At 28.4% G+C, this 15,369-nt stretch overlaps 5 protein-coding genes across 7 annotated transcripts in view; 3 read left to right on the top strand and 2 right to left on the bottom strand.

Annotated features, from left to right (window-relative positions):
* Positions 1 to 2,658, bottom strand: part of Rab11 (RAS oncogene family member Rab11) — a 4,674-nt gene extending 2,016 nt beyond the window's left edge. The window contains exons 1-4 of one of the 2 annotated variants that reach the window (XM_017908680.1): positions 2,357 to 2,658; positions 1,239 to 1,434; positions 746 to 1,020; positions 137 to 293 (exon numbers count right to left, since the gene is read on the bottom strand). In XM_017908680.1, coding sequence (XP_017764169.1) covers positions 157 to 293; positions 746 to 1,020; positions 1,239 to 1,434; positions 2,357 to 2,396 — 648 coding nt within the window. In that variant the 5' untranslated portion in view covers positions 2,397 to 2,658 and the 3' untranslated portion in view covers positions 137 to 156. Of the gene's footprint in view, positions 1 to 52; positions 294 to 745; positions 1,021 to 1,238; positions 1,435 to 2,356 lie in introns of those variants that run through there. The other variant, XM_017908679.1, reaches the window with a different exon arrangement.
* Positions 2,659 to 3,200: 542 nt separating this feature from the next.
* Positions 3,201 to 5,136, top strand: LOC108553673 (solute carrier family 25 member 40). Its single transcript, XM_017908671.1, has 8 exons — positions 3,201 to 3,252; positions 3,384 to 3,684; positions 3,764 to 3,930; positions 4,006 to 4,140; positions 4,208 to 4,373; positions 4,461 to 4,657; positions 4,731 to 4,812; positions 4,895 to 5,136. The coding sequence occupies exons 2-8, from the start codon at positions 3,567 to 3,569 to the stop codon at positions 5,134 to 5,136; spliced, it is 1,107 nt and encodes a 368-aa protein (XP_017764160.1). The 5' UTR covers positions 3,201 to 3,252; positions 3,384 to 3,566.
* Positions 5,137 to 5,703: 567 nt separating this feature from the next.
* Positions 5,704 to 8,535, top strand: ATPsynC (ATP synthase, subunit C). 2 transcript variants are annotated; one of them, XM_017908687.1, is made up of 5 exons: positions 5,704 to 5,864; positions 6,312 to 6,394; positions 6,473 to 6,574; positions 7,243 to 7,363; positions 7,747 to 8,535. In XM_017908687.1, the coding sequence occupies exons 2-5, from the start codon at positions 6,350 to 6,352 to the stop codon at positions 7,908 to 7,910; spliced, it is 432 nt and encodes a 143-aa protein (XP_017764176.1). In that variant the 5' UTR covers positions 5,704 to 5,864; positions 6,312 to 6,349; the 3' UTR covers positions 7,911 to 8,535. The 2 variants fall into 2 exon arrangements, with proteins under 2 accessions (XP_017764176.1, XP_017764177.1); XM_017908688.1 differs by lacking the exon at positions 5,704 to 5,864 and adding an exon at positions 6,121 to 6,230.
* Positions 8,536 to 9,108: 573 nt separating this feature from the next.
* On the bottom strand, positions 9,109 to 10,651 carry Ada3 (transcriptional adaptor 3). The gene has a single exon (XM_017908698.1). The coding sequence runs from the start codon at positions 10,492 to 10,494 to the stop codon at positions 9,109 to 9,111; it is 1,386 nt and encodes a 461-aa protein (XP_017764187.1). The 5' UTR covers positions 10,495 to 10,651.
* An 887-nt stretch (positions 10,652 to 11,538) lies between these two features.
* Pex12 (peroxisomal biogenesis factor 12) lies at positions 11,539 to 13,276 on the top strand. Its single transcript, XM_017908709.1, has 6 exons — positions 11,539 to 11,658; positions 12,073 to 12,181; positions 12,263 to 12,459; positions 12,541 to 12,909; positions 12,999 to 13,084; positions 13,165 to 13,276. Exons 1-6 carry the CDS (start codon positions 11,539 to 11,541, stop codon positions 13,274 to 13,276), a joined length of 993 nt encoding a protein of 330 aa, XP_017764198.1.
* The last annotated feature ends 2,093 nt before the right edge of the window (positions 13,277 to 15,369 follow it).

Genomic DNA, 15,369 nt, shown 5'->3' with positions numbered 1-15,369 from the left:
TTTTTTTTTTTTTTTTTTTTTTTTTTTTTTTTTTTTTTTTTTTTTACTGGACCATAGACTAAATTTTTTCTCTTAGAAAGTTGGTATTATTCGAGTGTACTCCCGTGATATTGATACTGTATTTGCGTGTACACACATTTTAAGCAGCAAGGTGAGTCACTGGCAGCACTGCTTACGCATTCCCTCTGAGTTCATTGTTGGCTTCATGTCGATGGGCTCTACGTTTTGTGGCCGGATTGTATCACCTTCAGGTGGATCGCGTATTTGTTTCTGCGATACGATTCTGTAGATTTCTGTAATAATCGAAGATTCTCTATCTTTAAAAATTCATACATAAAAATGCAGTACATTATTTTCATTTAAACAATTGTTATTACCTGTACATAATAATATGAATATGTAAGTAGATATTATGGTTATACAAAAAGTTAAAAGAATAGATGCTCTCTACTTTATTGAGAAATAATCAAACTTGATCGAATTTAGATAGGATTTGATTGAATTTAGTAAGAAAGCAATTTGTTCAGGTTAAATTTGGATGGAAGGTAATTAAATTGAATGAGGTTTATTTCAAAAGTAATTAGATTGAATCTACTAATTATTATAGCTAAATACTATTAAAAATATATTTTGTCTTAAACTAAATATATATGATTTATACAAACTTCATAGAATAATTTATATTTTGATTTCTTTTTACTTTAAGAATAAATAGTTAGTATTATTTCAATAAGAACTTCCTTACCTGTTAATATATTTTGAAATGCTGTTTCAACATTTGTAGAATCTAAAGCAGAAGTCTCAATAAAAGAGAGGCCGTTTCTCTCTGCGAATGCTTTTGCCTCATCAGTTGGAACTGCACGTAGATGCCTTAAGTCGGATTTGTTTCCAACCAACATAATAACAATATTTTGATCAGCATGGTCCCGTAATTCTCGCAACCATCTTTCCACATTTTCATATGTTAAATGCTTTGCAATATCATATACCAATAGGGCTCCAACTGCACCACGATAGTACCTATGAATTTCAATTAAAATAAATTTATGTTTTGTAAAATTATTTATATCAATAAAAAAAGAAAGATGACCTGGAATTAAAATTTATCAAAAATTTGTCAATAAAAAAGAATTAATAAACTGTTATATCATCTTTAAGGTGTTTAAGTATTTTATTTTAATAGTTATGAAGAAATATTTTTTTTTTCTTTCTTTTTTTAGTAAGGAATATCAACTTACGCAGATGTAATAGCACGATAACGTTCCTGTCCTGCTGTGTCCCAAATCTGAGCTTTAATAGTTTTTCCATCTACTTGTATACTACGCGTAGCAAATTCAACTCCTATAGTTGATTTTGATTCCAAGTTGAATTCATTTCTTGTAAATCTTGACAAAAGATTACTTTTACCTACACCAGAGTCACCAATAAGAACAACTGAAATAACAGAAATATTTTATTAAATAAATAAAATATCAAAATGAAAAAATATTTCTACTCTTCCCAACTATTTTTTCTATTCATCATTAATAAAATATTACAGTTGAAATTTTTTTAATTTATTTATGTAATATAATTATAATAAGCAAGTTCCAATTGAACAAACAATAATATCGTATAATAAAATATCTTTAATTTAATTATTAATTTTCACCTCATCATTCAATTTAAGTTAAGTAACAATAAAATTTCGTAAAGTTACCGGCAATCACACAATAAAAACAAATTATACAGCGGATTATAATTTCTAAGAAACAAATATTCGATAAATAAATTATAAACACTTATAAATAAAAATTCAAAAAAATAAATAATTGCGAACTACACAAAGTACTACACATAGAAACGTTTTTCGATACACGCCATAAAGCATAAATAACTTTAGATAGTTGACTCATGTGATTAACTGTAACTATTTCATACACGCCGCCTGACTGACAATTGATAAAAATCATTTGATGAATTCTCATATGTGAAAGACCATCTCTGATGTCATCGTTTAGGTCTGATATCCTACGCTGTCTCTGTCAATCGTTTCATCGCTTACAATTAGAATTTGACGTTAATTCGGGATCTGCTATGTTACTGAACGATGGCAATTGTTGATTTTCAACTGATACATATACGCGTAGATGTTTAAAATTATATATACACATATAATACAATGAACAGCAGTATGCACATACACATACAATGTATATATATGTACACATGTATACAGGAATATGCAAATGCCGTATATACATGTACGTGTCTCGTAGTGTTGTGTGTTCATGCGTGTATGAGTAGAAAATTTTTGCTAAATTTAGGAAACGAATAATGAAGCTGTATCAATGGATTAAATCGAATCGAAATTTACCTTTAAATAAGTAATCGTATTCGTCATCCCGAGTGCCCATCTCGTCTGGAGCAATAAACCCCTTTAGTAGACTGACGGACGGTATCTAGATATCAGGACACACTACTACAACTTGTAGTTATTTACAAAAGAAATCGTAGGAGCCCCAAAACGGACCCCGGACACTGTTATTCTACTCACAACGGACGTATAACACCTTTATGGATATGTATGGTAAAAATACGAAATGAAACAAGCAGGACCACACGATGATATAATTATTTTCGTTCTTTCAATTTAACTGTACAATATGGCCTCCTTTCTACGCCCCTCCAAACCGATAAATTACACATGCGCAATGTACCTCGTACGCATGCGCGAATTGATCATAAATTAAATTTACCATAAGATAAGAATTGTAATAAAAAGTATTGTTTTGATCCTTGTTGGTAAAAAAGATTTCGATTACATCTGACAATTTTTTGTTTAATTTAATATCAACATATATTTTTAAATTTTCACGAACTTGGAAGAAGTAGTAATTCTTACAATTTTATCAAAATATTAATGCATTTTCGTTGGTTATTCTTTCATATAAAATTAAATAGACATAAGCAAATATAAACTTATTTAGTTTCAAGTAATCAAAACGTAACTAGTACTAAAAATAATTTACAAGCATTTCTCCCTAGATGCTTTCTGTAATTCATCAGATGTTCTTACACTTTCCAATCATAGAGTCATTCACTGAATGGTTGAGTATGTAGTGTAATGTTATTTTTCGATTAATTGCAGGCTGATTTACAAGTATATAACACGATACTTATATATTCATGACTTTTCTACACAAAGTCGTAATTTTATGATAGAATCTAATGTCGTGTAAGTTAGGACCACGTGTTAAGTAAAAGAAAAAAGTTAGTGAAAAGTCTTAAATTGGAATGCATGATGCAGATTATTGTTATCGTTAATTTTAAGTTTACGAATTTTAATGTATTGTAACAAAATGATATAAATAACTAATATATAATTGTTTTTCATTTTTTAGATTATTCGTGATCGGATGATAGACATGATATTCAAACACTAACAACAATTTTATCATGTTAGTAAATATGTGATTTGTTTTGTTAATTTTAGAATGATAACAAAATTATTTATAAAGAAATATGTCATTAAAAGTGAAAGCGAAATTTTTTCAATGTTGTGGAGTGCAAAATAAAAAGTGGAAATGAATAAGTTAAGCAGCATACCACCAAATTTTGATCTTGATGATCCAAGATTTAGGATCAAACCATATCAACAGATTGTTGCTTCTTGTACTGGTGCTTTTATTACATCAATTTTTGGTAGGATTTATTATCATTATCTTATACCTTGCATTTTTATATGAAAAATTATTAGGGCATATTACAAATTTTTTTGCAGTTACTCCTTTGGATGTAGTAAAAATTAGGCTTCAAGCACAACAGAAAGCTATGCTTTCTAATAAATGTTTCCTTTATTGTAATGGTTTAATGGATCATTTATGTCCTTGTTTAAATGGAAAAGGTCCAATATGGGCGAAAGGGAATGGAAAATTTAATGGCACAGTGGTATGTCATATTTAACTTTTGCTTAAATAAAACATGAAATTTAGTGATTAAACAGATATAATAATAAATTCATAGGATGCTCTTATGAAAATCAGCAAGAATGAAGGTATTCTTTCATTATGGAGTGGTTTAAGTCCTACTCTTGTTCTAGCAGTACCTGCAACTATAGTATATTTTGTTTCATATGAACAGTTAAGATTATATTTTAAGGTAAATAATTTTTTATTTTTGTATAAATGTCTTTATGTCTTAATATTTGTTACTTGTATTTCAATAGGATAAGTATAATAACAAATGTAGGAAAGTTAATGGAGCTACTATGGAGCAACCATTTTGGATCCCTATGATGGCTGGGGCTATAGCACGTATTTGGGCTGCAACAATAGTAAGCCCATTAGAATTAATTAGAACAAAAATGCAGTCACAAAAATTAAGTTATGCAGGTAATTTTTTGTGTTAATATTATTTTGTATATTTCAAATTATTTGTAATATAACATCTTAAATTATTTGTAATGTATCTTTTCTAAGAAATTCTTCAAGCATTGAAAACTGTTATAAAATATAGTGGTGTCTCTGGTCTATGGATGGGATTAAGTAGTACTCTTCTACGTGATGTACCATTTAGTGCAATTTATTGGCTACATTATGAAACTATAAAACAAAAATTTCAAGGGACACAACAGACTTTTACTTTTAACTTCATAGCTGGTGCTGTAGCTGGATCTGTAAGTACCTTCCATATCTTCAATTTTTATACTAAATATATATAAAAGTACCCAATACCTAATAATTTTACAGCTAGCTGCATTTTTAACTATACCATTTGATGTAGTGAAAACACATAAACAAATAGAAATGGGTGAGAAAGAAATTTATTCAGGTATCATAGAAACTTTTGAGTTTTTCTTTTTACATTTTTGACATTTAGAACAATGTTAGTTTAATAGAAATATAAGTTACAGATAAACCTGGACGTAGTAGTGGAACATGGGCTATAATACGAAAAATTTATGTTCAGAATGGGGTGAAAGGATTATTTACGGGTCTAATACCGCGTGTAATTAAAGTAGCTCCAGCTTGCGCAATTATGATTGCGACATTTGAACACGGAAAACGATTCTTTCAGTTGTACAATGCTAGCGAAGTGCTTCAACATGAAAGTGATATACAACTTCTGAAACATAAAAGAAAAAATGCGGAATGATGTGCATGTCATGTTTTATGTTATGAAATACTCTATTGAAATAAAATAAATGAATTTTATTTAAAACTTTATTTTAATCTCAAATTTGTATTTTAATTAACCTTTTACGGATATAGTGATTCACAGTAAAATGTCGAATACAGTTGAAGTTGTGAAATGCATAGATGAATTTATCGGTATAGTGGTGATTTACAGCGGATGTTCGTTAATTATCCGCAAAAGGTTACTATCGATATTAATGTTACTATACTAACCTCTTACTCAACTACATGGTAGCCAATTTCACTAGCTTTGGAGAAAATCACCAGTAAGTAAGCAAGAATCAAACGAGAGCCTATATTAGTCGATATTTAAAATTATCAATCTCTTTTTCTTAATCAAATTTTTAAAAAATTTTATAAAAGGAAGCGATAAAAAAATGATACAAATTTTAATATAAAATATTAGGAAGTTAAAATACTCATATGTATACAGAAATACATAATAGGAAATGTATTTATTAGTTACTGCAGACGAAAAGCCGTTCGGCTAAATTCGGTTGGTCGATAATCATCGTCGGTGATACTCGAGGTGTTGGAAGTAGTGAATAGGTCATCGCACGGAAGTCGGTTCGTTTCGTTCAGTCCGCATAGGTTGTTCATTCGTCGAGCGCTTCGTTCACTACTCACTGACCAATTCAACATTCCATAGGCCGGGTCTTCTTACCGCCTCTTTGACTCTATATTCTGGTAAGTGTGACCAAATAGTAATAGAAAATCATGTAAAATAAAAGGAACGTTCTAAATTTCCCATATACCATCTTTTCAGTATCAGTTTTATTTGAACTATCGTTAAGAGGAGACAATTGCGAATTCTTAGATAATCGTGAAAGAAAAGTTAATTATGTCAGTCGATGGCAGAACATGAGGCGTAGCCATTTTGTAATTTATTATCAGCCATTTACTATTCCGTAGTTTTGACCTGCCTGTATAAGAATAAAAACCGAAAATATTTGTATTATACTATAAGTTAATTTTGACTCTGCACCACCTGAATCTCGCATAACGATTCCATCAGAAACGTTACGTAATACTACGCTACCCAAATCGTGATTAGTGAGTCGTTATTCGCCGGATTAGCACGCGCCTCTCATTGAAACTTATTTCCACATTCAGAAATATTATCTGTCATTTCAGATACTCGCTTAAGCGACTACGTAACTTCAACTGCCATCATGTATGCTTGCACTAGATTCATCGTACCCGTCGCGAGATCGACCGTGAGTAGTTTTCTGTTTCTATCGTTTTCAGATTTTCATATTATTATATAATCTTTGAATAACTTATTTTATTTTCAGTTGGTTTCTGGAACTAAGAACTTTATCCGGCCATTGAGTAGTGCCATTGTTAGCCACAACCCATCTATACAGCAGAACCAAGTGCAAAATCCAGTCAGTAGTGTAAGTAACTCATATTTTCTGCATTGCATAACCTCACCCCATTACGAAGTTATATAAGCGATTTTATTTTCATAATTTAAAGTTTTTTTAGGGAAAAATGAAAGAGTTCTAAAATAAATTTGTCGATTTGCAATAATATGTGTAATATTTCAACTTTAATCATCTATGTTTAATTTTTGAATAAAATTGTATTACAATTTAAAGTTTTGTTCTGGGAAATATGAATTTAAATAAAAATAGAGTCTATTATGAAGAAAATAATTATCTTTATGAAAATTATATTCTTGTTATCAATTGATTTAACTATTTTGTTTAAAAGTTTTAACACAAATAATGAAAAGAAAGCAAAGAATATCTGATATTTTTTTGTTAATAGAATAAATCAGTTATAACTGTGAACACAATAATAACATTTTTATTGCCCTTTGTTATGTCAAAACATATAAAACTAATGAAGACAAAGGTTATATAAGTCATGTTATTTGATAGGTAATAGGTCAACTTTATATAATATAAGACTGAAATTATTATAGAATGTGGTTCCTTTTATATCAAATCTAAATGCTTTTTATTTTTTTAAATTTTCAAATATCAAATATTCTCCTCTTTCTTTTTGTTTTTTGTACTGCATAATTCTTTTTCTAATTTTGTAAATAATTATTTTATAGTCTCCATTGGTACAATCTTCAATCATACGTAGTTTTCAAACTTCAACAATTAGTCGTGACATTGACACTGCTGCAAAGTTTATCGGTGCTGGTGCTGCCACTGTTGGTGTTGCTGGATCAGGTGTGTATATATTTCTTGTTGTCAACAATGATAGGAGTTTTAATCTTATTCTTATTCTAGTATTCATTTCTTTTACTAGAAAATAATACAAAATTTATATTCCAGGGGTAGGTAATGGTTTGATTTTTGGATCTTTAATAATTGGTTATACCTGAAATCCATCTTTAAAAGAGCAAGTTTTTAGTTATGCCATCTTAGGTTTCATGTTATCAGAAGCAATGGGTCTCCTTTGTCTGATGATAGCATTCCTTATACTGTTTGCCTTTTGATCCCAATTCCTTGAAAAGAATTATCTTATAGTAGTAAAGTTATATATCATATTGAAGCTAATTTTCCTTGAATGATTATAAAATAAAGACTTAAAAGCAATATTATGATTTCAGGTGCTGGAATTGGTTCAGTGTTTGGTTCTTTAATCATTGGCTATGCCAGGAATCCTTCTCTCAAACAGCAGTTATTTTCATATGCTATCTTAGGCTTTGCTCTGTCTGAGGCCATGGGTCTCTTTTGCCTTATGATGGCTTTCTTGCTCTTATTCGCGTTTTAAATCATTGAAATCACATAAAAACACAAACCTACTAGTTTTAGTGCATCATTTCCAAAGCAGCCTCCTTTGATTCCCGCGAGGGAAGCAGCGGTAGTTGTTTTTGGTGCACGGGATGCCATGAAATCATTAGGGATGCTCGAATATCCGGTTCGACGGGGTATGCGACGGTACGACAATGAACGACAAATGGGGGCTGTACACGTATGTTTGGATCATCGATCGAACCGTCCCTCACCCCTTCAGGGCTTTTCGAACTGATTTGTAATTGTTTCATGGTTTACTGTATATCATATAGCATAAAAACTCATTATTACAATTATGTATTTCAGTGTAATAAAAAATGAATAAGAACGTTAATGAAAATTTATTAAAGGAAAAAAAAGTAAAAAGATTTAACAGCTCTGCCTCCAAAACCCATGCTATACACAACCACACACACACACACACACACACAAATATATATCATCATCACTTTTAATATTATCAAATAGTAAGGAATAGAATATATCGAACATTTTTGTTACCCCGCCATGGTTCATTATTGTTGTGCCATCGCGTGCGTCGTTAATATAACTGGACAAAGAAAGCTGTATAGTGATATCGAATAAACACTTTTGTCGTGAAATTATTAATCAATCTTGGAATGAATCTCTTTGACCAACCTTTTCCCTAGATCATAATAATCAAAATACATTAATAAATATTAATTTTAAAGTTTGTGCATTTATTAAATCTCACTTCAACACAGCTTAGAATTATAATTTTGTAATAGTTGTTTGAATAAAATTACGTAATTGATTTTAATAATTCCATTTTTTCATTCAGTATGTATATTATATATTAATAATAATTGAAAATTCATGAATTTGTTTATCATTTTTTATATCAATTTAAGCACTTACAGTTGATTCTCAAAAATTACAGACAAAATATAAAACAGATTTCAATGAATTTTCAACTGATGTCAATTTCAATATTTTCAATTTAGCATAAAATTACAAATGGTATGTAGTCTTATCTGTGACAAAATTTACAAACACAATAATTAAAAATTTTTTAATTATTGAAATAAAAATTAGTAATTTAATGGTAATATTTTAGAATAAATTATACACTTTTCAATTTAAAAATTAGATTGATATTAAATTTTTATACATAATTTTATCATGATATTGTACAATACAGTAAAAAATTCCATTTAGTTCGTATTAGTGCCGAAACCTATAGATTCTCCTATATTATTGTGTGGTAACATGTTCAGCTGGTCTAAGAGATTTTCTCTTTCTCGAAGACATGACCATGCTTTTTCTTGTTCTTTTTTAGTTAAGGGTACTTTTCTCTGTTTTGCTAGCATAAGTTTTTTATAATGTTCTATTACTTCGGTATCTGCTGTATTAATTTTTCTTTTCAGTGCTTGGCGCTTACTTTCTTCCTGGGCTAAATTCAATAATCTTTTTAATTGTGTTACATTGTGATTAGAAAGCGCAGTAAGTTCTTGTTGACATCGTTTTATCTCAGTCAAAATTTCGTCATCTTCTTGATTTTTCTTTTGTGCATCTGGTTCTAAAATTCCTTGTTCAACCAGTTCTTTGTGCATCCTTAATTCTAAATTAATGGAATTCTGAATAGTGAGATCTCTTAAAACAGGAGGATCACTGTCCCTAAAGAGTTTGTTGTCTGTGTTATTATTTGCAACATATACATTTTCTTCTAGTAAAGCAGAAACCAATCTTTGGGTTAAAGGCCCTGCTATACTATGTGCCTTTTTGTCATTTTTTCCAACCAACAGAGATACATCTGAACGATTCTTTTTCTTATCTCTGTTTGGATTAGCTGCATCCTCTTCTTGCAACAAATCATTATGTGCCCACATCAAACTATAATGACGACCTAATGGTGGGATTTTTTTAAAGTCACTAATATCGCTATGAGTAGAGATTAATTCTTCTAACAATTTAATATCATCAGACATAATGTCTGTACAGTATGGATCGACAGATGCCCAGAATTTATTAGGTGTGTCATTTTTCGGTAAGAGCAACTTTGGCGATTCAGATTTAGAACCTTCAATTCTTGAAATTTCATGAACATTTGGAATGACTTGAGAATTCAAGCTAGTAACAGCCTTTTGCTTAAACAGTTTTGCTGGGAGAGGAGATTGTGTTTTAGTACTAAGTTCTTTTGGTTTGAATTTTTCTTCTCTAACTCTTTTATCTAAAAGGGAAAGACCTTTTCCGCTTTTAGATCTTTTGTCTCTACGTTCCTCTGCTGAGGATAAATTAGCTATCTCTTCTTGGAGCATGCGATGTCGTACAACTACTGAAGAGAGGAGCATTTCTAATTCTAACTGCAATGTATCAAGATCTTCCATACCTACACCTTCTTCTACGTTACGTTGTAGAATGCTACTATATCTTGGAAGAAGGCGACTATTATCAGCAATTTTTAAAATGGGTAGAGACATTGTGGTCTCTGTACTCTCTGAACTTGTATCTGAATTAAGTACAGAAGATTGTATAGTCTTTCCACTTTCTCGCACTTTAACAACTGCTTTTTTAGAACTTTGTTTCCCTTTGCCAGACATGATTGTAAATTCAATGTTACACAGATTCTTCCGAAAAATCAGCTATTATTTTACTAAGAGATTCATCTTTAATGGCTTTTCTTGATATTTTGAATCGTAGTTTTATATTTTCTGATAACCTAAACCCTTTCTTTCATATTAAACCTCGCATTTTGAGTTTGGTAGACATTTTCGTACTTTATATGAAAAATTTTATCTTCTTTCAATTTAAATTTTCTAACTTAAGATTGTTATACATATACCATTCTAAAATGTCATGAGCTATTAGGTTATGAAACATCTATAAGTTGTATGGGTAATAAACGCTTCGATCAGCTGGTTGGATACTGTATGAAATATGTAGTTAACGTTACCTAATTCATACAGCAAAAGTAATTTTATCTTCAAAAATTTATTAAAGAAAATGTTTTTGTTTGAAACTTTATGTTTAACAAACTGATACAAAAATGATAAATTAACTCGTCATACAATCTTTCTTTACCAACAGCAGCACTATCGCAAGTGTCTAGTTACATGTATATGAACCATATATATAAGAAATGAAATATACATAACAAAATATATAAATCATTTTAATATGAAACTAAATATTTTTCTTATTAAGTAATTCAGTTATTCAATAATAATTCAGATAGCAGCTGCAGATATAAACTCATCTAGTCATTATTGATACTTTCAATTCATTCCGTTAGAGGGCTCAGTATGGAAATTTTATATAAATACACATTAATATATATAATATCATACTTATGCATACACAAGTATTTATTTTCTTTATAAATCACATTTTACATTTGTAATATATTTCGAATTGATGAAATAAATATTAATTATGATTAATAATCAATTGCTAAATTATATTTTATCTTGGTTATACTGCGTCAAAATTGTTTGTATAGTAACTGTAAAATGATAATACTTCAATTGATTGGAATTTTTTAGCAATTTATTGTGTATTTTTATATATTTAAGATTTTTTTATAAAATTGACATAAGTTGTCATTGTATACATAACAAATTAGTACAGATTATTAAAAATCGAAAATGGCTGAAAAAGGAGCGCATTTAACTGGAACAACATTTATAAAACCTTCTATTTTCGAGGTTATAGCACAAGAATCATTTGCATCTACTGTCGAACCAGCTTTTAAAAAACTTCTATCGGTAGGTTATGTTTTTTATGACTCGAGATTTGTTGATGTATGACCTATTTTTAAAAATAGTATTTTATATGATAGTCTTTTGTTTTAATATAATAATCTATTGTTAAAAAAATACTGTATATTTTTGTTACATTTTGGTTAAGAATGAAGTATCAGTCGATTACTTTAGTAGTAGATATTATTACGTTTCTTGAAATCGATAAACCGGAAATCCGATTAAGAAATTTAATTTTGATGCGGAACTATAAACTTTCAACAATGAATTAATACACATTTTTTATATTAGAAATTCTATAGTACTTTTATATTAGAAATTTATTTTTTATGTATTATAAAATTCAAATTTTATTAATTGCAATTTGTATTTTTGTAACTAAAAATATTCAATTTTGTAAATAATGTTACAAAATTTTAGTTTATTGCATCATTTAATATCGAAAGATATGGACATCTTCTTAGATGGACAGATGAAGGCTATTTAATATTTAATACATTTCTCCAATGCCATTATTTTAACAAATATTGTAAGTACTTAATTTTTATTAAGATCTATACAAACTTGAAAAGTTCAAAGATACTTATTTAGAAACATATATTAATTTTAGCTGCTTCATTTTCTGAAGCATTTTATGGTCTAAAGCGCATAACTATAATAGATTCAAAAGTTAAATGCAGTTTATCAAACAAGCAAAGAAATCTTTCTTTGATGTTATCTCTTTTGTTTCCTTACATAAAAAGTAAGCTGTCTCAGTTAAGCCAAAAGTATGAATTCGAAGATATAGATGGCTGTATTCCACAATCAGTAATTATTAATATGCTTAATTTTAATTCATATATATATATCTGTTTTCTAAATAATCTTAAAACTTATTTTTTATTACAGAAATGGCAACAATTGTATCATAATTGCATTATTAAAGGGAATATGATAATTTTCACAATATATGAATTCATGGTGTTATATAATTATATACTTTACATTTCTGGAAAATCAGCATATACTTCTCCACTTTTGAGACTTTTATCTATCACTTTAACATATACAGAACCAGAACCAATAATTAGCATTTCTAGTTTACTAAAAAAAATTAAAGTAAATTCCTTTGGAGTTAGCGATGGTATAGATATATTCCAGAGAATGGTGACTGCATCCCTTGAATTTGCCGCATTTTTCCTTCAATTCTTATCCTGGTGGACTCAAGAACATTATTTAGTTAATTTATTGTCATTACCTATTCCACCACCGCCAAAGGTAAGAAAATAAGAAACTTATAATATTTATAGCAATGTAATGAAGTTTCCTTCATATGATTCAAAATATTTTTTTTTTATTTATTTTAGATTCCAGAAATAGCAAAACAATACAAAGGCATATGTCCAATTTGTCATAAAGCACTCAGAATACATACAGTACTTTCAGTATCTGGGTATGTGTATTGTGGAAAATAATATTACAAAAATAAGAAATTTCAATTGAATTACAATTTATAAATACTTTATTTTACAGTTACGTATTCTGTTATCAATGCATTCTGCCTGTGATACGCACAAATAGAAAATGTCCAGTGACAAAATATCCTGCCAAAGAAGATGACTTGATACGCTTGTATTTAGATTAAACAAGAATGTGTATATTTTATTACAAAAGTTGTATATGTAAATAAAAAGTTGTTATTTATAAATTATCTTTTACTATGATTATCATATAAAGAAAAAAAAATCAACATGAATATGATGAAAATTTACATGATTTTCAGTGTTAATGATAGTTTGTGAATTGTGAATAATATTTACAGGTACATTCCTTTACATTGTACAAGAAATACTGATTTTAGTTGAAGGAATTTTCAATTAGCATCCAATACACTCATGTACTTGAATCACAACAATGATGCTGAAAATTCCATTCAATTGAACATTCGCACCAAACTTTTGGTAAAATATCTTAAAGAATGTAATATGTATCAATACTGAATGTTCACATTCTGTATAGAATCTAAGAATAAAAATAATACGCAAAATATAAAAACGTTATTTAAAAGTATCATATAAAAGTATTTGCCCTTCATGTATTAATAAGTAATCAGTGTTCGAGTAGTTGCATAAAGTTATTGTCAATGTATAAGGTATTTTGGTTATAGATATCAAGCTGAATGTTTTTTGATTTTTTTTTAAACATTCGTATATAATTATGGCACGTTTTGCAAGAAAAATTATATAATATAATTTTCAAGCAAACAAAAAGTAAAAAAATTTCGATTCTTTTATTTGTTAAATTTATATAAATACTCATGAAGGTTTAATTTACTGCACCGTACTTATTTTATGTTATAAAGTAATGAAGGAAGTATTAGGGAAATAGGATTATAAAACATATACAGTACTTCATATAAAAATTAAAATCCTTCTTTTTAAAAAGTATCATATACATTTGTCTCTATACTATAATTGATAGATATGTTACATTTTAAAATACTTGGAAAGCCCTACTTAACTGAGTAGGATACTTGAACACTGATTTTTCTACTAGGTTGATAGGAACATTCTTTTTGTCAAAGGCCACAATTAATACACAAAGATTCTAACGCTCTAGTCTAATCAAACTAACTATATAACAATTATATGTTAGTTACAGTTCATGGCATAAAAATCAATAACAATGATTTGCTTTACATCTATATATAGATTATCTTAAAAAAAGAATGTCGCTATATATATGTGTATATATATATATATGTGTACTTATACATTGGTTGAATTTTTACATTTATTAATTTGTGTATTTTATTTGACTGTTTTAGCTATTTAACTGCAATGTAGTATTTGTAAAAAGTTTTTACTTTGTTAATTTAAATCTTTATTTTGGAGAAATAAGCCTTTAAAGCCTACCAATGCATGAGTACATTTTTTTTTATCTTTGTCAGACTTTTTAAATTATATTTGATATTCCGTTGAAATTTTTACTTTACTTTTGCAATTTCTTAAAAAATCACATTTTCTGTTCACCGAAGTTGCGTTTCAGACTATTTAAATTAAGTAGATTATTAAAGACATTTGCAGAGTTACAGTCTAATAGCGATCGAGCATGAAAACATGTTTTCAAATCTTAATCATACCTATTGTCTTTTATATCTTTACCAATGGAGAAAATCTGGTTATTAGCTAGTTCTCTTTTACAAGTTGTTTGACTAGACTGCAGCTTCAAGGTTTTTCTTTTTCAATAAACTTTTTTGCAATCGTGTGATAAAAAATACACGATATGATATTTTACAGGCACATTTGATCATTTCATGTTTAAGAGTATTGACATATGTAACAGTGATAATATCTATGCATGCATTGCAGTATTACTAGTTTCCTATAACTGAAACGGCATAATTGTAATAAAATTTGACAAAGCATTAAGAAATATATATTTTCTGAACACTGAAATCTAATCAATATAATATATACCATAGCTTTAAAAAGGAATACGATTTTGGAAATTATTTATTTTTACAGAATTATTAATATCTAGTCATTCTATTAATAATTTTGATTTCTATATATATATACTTCGTGCAAAACTCCACTAATTGTGGTGTTCATTAGAAATTCAAAATTAAAACGAAAAAATAGGCAAAGATACATAGGATGGAAACAAATGGAAATTCAAGCAAGAGGGACAATTTTACTCCACTTTAAGTACGATTTACTAATTATATTGATATCG

The sequence above is a fragment of the Eufriesea mexicana genome, unplaced genomic scaffold, assembly GCF_001483705.2.
Source record: "Eufriesea mexicana isolate 0111107269 unplaced genomic scaffold, ASM148370v2 scaffold12515, whole genome shotgun sequence".
Lineage (NCBI taxonomy): Eukaryota > Metazoa > Arthropoda > Insecta > Hymenoptera > Apidae > Eufriesea > Eufriesea mexicana.
Note: the sequence above shows the minus strand (reverse complement) of the source record. Positions and strands in the feature narration are given on the sequence as shown.